The sequence below is a fragment of the Myotis davidii genome, unplaced genomic scaffold (genome assembly GCF_000327345.1).
Source record: "Myotis davidii unplaced genomic scaffold, ASM32734v1 scaffold545, whole genome shotgun sequence".
NCBI lineage: Eukaryota > Metazoa > Chordata > Mammalia > Chiroptera > Vespertilionidae > Myotis > Myotis davidii.
This window is the reverse complement of record NW_006296634.1, coordinates 49978-52985: the sequence shown is the minus strand read 5'-3', so window position 1 is coordinate 52985 and position 3008 is coordinate 49978. Positions and strand designations below refer to the sequence as shown.

The 3008-nt window shown below is 52.0% G+C and overlaps 1 protein-coding gene across 1 annotated transcript in view; it reads left to right on the top strand.

Annotated features, from left to right (window-relative positions):
- The window catches only part of LOC102767243 (protocadherin alpha-4), a 10092-nt gene extending 7920 nt beyond the window's left edge, over positions 1-2172 (top strand). Inside the window, 3 exon segments of the mRNA XM_015569586.1 lie at positions 27-1681; positions 1683-2022; positions 2164-2172. Coding sequence (XP_015425072.1) covers positions 27-1681; positions 1683-2022; positions 2164-2172 — 2004 coding nt within the window.
- The last annotated feature ends 836 nt before the right edge of the window (positions 2173-3008 follow it).

The following is a 3008-nucleotide window of genomic DNA, read 5'->3' as shown; positions in this document are numbered from 1 at the left end:
TGCAGGTGTTCCACGTGGAGGGGGAGGTGAAGGACATTAACGACAACCCGCCGGTGTTCCCGAGAACACAAAAGAACCTGTACATCGCGGAATCCAGGCTGCTTGACTCCCGGGTTCCGCTAGAGGGCGCCTCGGACGCAGATATCGGGGCGAACGCTCTGCTGACGTACAGACTGAGCCCCAATGAGTATTTCGCGCTGGAAAAACCTTCCAAAGGCGAACAGGTAAAACGGCTTGGACTTGTATTAAGGAAACTTTTAGACAGGGAAGAAGCTCCAGAGATTTTTTTAGTGCTCACGGCCACTGATGGTGGCAAACCTGAGCTGACGGGCACCATTCAGTTACACATCACAGTGCTGGACGCCAATGACAACGCCCCAGCTTTCGACAGAACACTCTATGTAGTGAAATTACCAGAAAATGTTCCCAATGGGACGTTGGTAATTAAACTCAATGCTTCAGATTTAGACGAAGGCTTAAATGGAGATATTATTTATTCATTATCAACTGATATTTTACCAAACGTGAAATCCAAGTTCCACATAGATTCGGTTACTGGAGAAATTATGGTAAAGGGACATATCGATTTTGAAGAAAGCAAATCCTATGAGATTTTTGTAGAGGGCATTGATAAGGGACAGCTTCCACTCTCTGGCCATTGTACAGTTATGGTGGAAGTGGAAGACACTAATGATAATGTCCCAGTAATGGAGTTCAAGTCCCTGTCACTCCCAATCAGAGAAGACGCTTCACTGGGCACCGTCATAGCCCTGATCAGGGTGTCTGACCTGGACTCTGGTGTCAACGGGCAGGTGACCTGCACCCTGTCGCCACACGTTCCCTTCAGGCTGGTGTCCACCTTCAAGAATTACTATTCGCTGGTGCTGGACAGCGCCCTGGACCGCGAGAGCGTGGCGAACTACGAGTTGGTGGTGACAGCGCGGGACGGGGGCTCGCCTTCTCTGTCGTCCACAGCCAGCGTGTCCGTGGAGGTGGCCGACGTGAACGACAACGCGCCGCTGTTCGCGCAGCCCGAGCACACGGTGTTCGTGAAGGAGAACAACCCGCCCGGCGGCCACATCTTCACGGTGTCGGCGCGGGACGCGGACGCGCAGGAGAACGCGCGGGTGTCCTACTCGCTGGTGGAGCGGCGGGTGGGCGAGCGCGCGCTGTCGAGCTACGTGTCGGTGCACGCGGAGAGCGGCCAGGTGTCCGCGCTGCAGCCGCTGGACCGCGAGGAGCTGGAGCTGCTGCAGTTCCAGGTGAGCGCGCGCGACGCGGGCGAGCCTCCTCTGGGCAGCACCGTGACGCTGCAGGTGTTCGTGCTGGACGAGAACGACCACGCGCCCGCGCTGCTGCCTCCGGCCCCGGGCGGCCCGGGCGGCGCTGTGAGCGAGCTGGTGTGGCGGTCGGTGGGCGCGGGCCAGGTGGTGGCGAAGGTGCGCGCGGTGGACGCGGACTCGGGCTACAACGCGTGGCTGTCGTACGAGCTGCTGCCGGCGGCGGGCGGTGCGCGCAGCCCGTTCCGCGTGGGGCTGTACACGGGCGAGATCAGCACGACGCGCGCCCTGGACGAGGCGGACTCTCCGCGGCAGCGCCTGCTGGTGCTGGTGAAGGACCACGGGGAGCCGGCGCTGGTGGCCACCGCCACTGTGCTGCTGTCGCTGGTGGACAGCGGCCAGATTGTCTGCTGGCTCTGCGAGCGCGGAGGCGGCGCTGGTGGACGTGAACGTGTACCTGATCATCGCCATCTGCGCGGTGTCCAGCCTGCTGGTGCTCACCCTGTTGCTCTACACAGCGCTGCGGTGCTCCGCGCAGCCCACGGAGGGCGCGTGCGGGCCGGGGAAGCCGGTGCTGGTGTGCTCCAGCGCCGTGGGGAGCTGGTCGTACTCCCAGCAGAGGCGGCAGAGGGTGTGCTCTGGGGAGGGGCCGCCCAAGACGGACCTCATGGCTTTCAGCCCCAGTGTACCTGACTCTGGGGACAAAGACCTGCAGCCAGCAACTGGGAATTCCCTCTCAAAGGTTAGTTTCTACAAATCTTTTTATTTAATCCCAATAATTTAATCTGAAGTTTCATTTTGTTTTCTTTTATAATTTATTCTTAATTTAAAAGACTTTTCAGAATCAAATTTCTCTGACTTAAATTTCTTTACTTCTTCTTAGGCATTTTAGTAAAATATTACAGAATTACAGGGCACCAAGGCATACATATAACCATAGTTATTAACTCTGTGTATACTATCTTCCACTTACTTGTTATCAGTTGGAATTAACTTTCTAGAGAGCATTTTCTTGTTATTTGCCCATAATTGAAATGTGTACAGACAGAATTATATTGGCCAATTAATTATTTGAAAGTGAAACTTCTTTTAACTCTAATCCAGAAGCCACTCAAATACATCTCCCAAACACCTTTTTTTTTCTTTCCCAAATGCAACCATGGTTTTAGCTCTATAACTTAGGTTAATTTTGACCCATTTCCTGAACTTTAAATGGAATTGTGCAAAATGTATTATGTGTGTGCCTATGTGGATGTGTTCCTCATATTTATCATTCATCATTCTGTGGAAAAATACATATTGCCATATTGGTTAGAGTTCATTTATTTTATCTCTTGTGGTTTGTTTTATGAACACAGTATGAGTGGTTCCACTCTGAAGATTTTGCATTCTCTCTTTTTTAAATTAAATCTTTATTGTTCAGATTATTACAGTTATTCCTCTTCCCCCCCATAACTCCCCTCCACCCAGTTCCCACCCCACCCGCCTCCTCACTCCCCACCCACTGTCCTCATCCATAGGTGCGCGATTTTTGTCCAGTCTCTTCCCACCTCTCCCACATCCCTTTCCCCCACAAGAATAGTCAGTCCATTCCCTTTCTATGTCCCTGATTCTATTATGATCACCAAATTATTTATTCACTTGATTCTTAGATTCAATTGTTGATAGGGGCATGTTTGTTGTTCATAATTTGTATCTTTACCCTTTTCTTCTTCTTTTTCTTCTTAA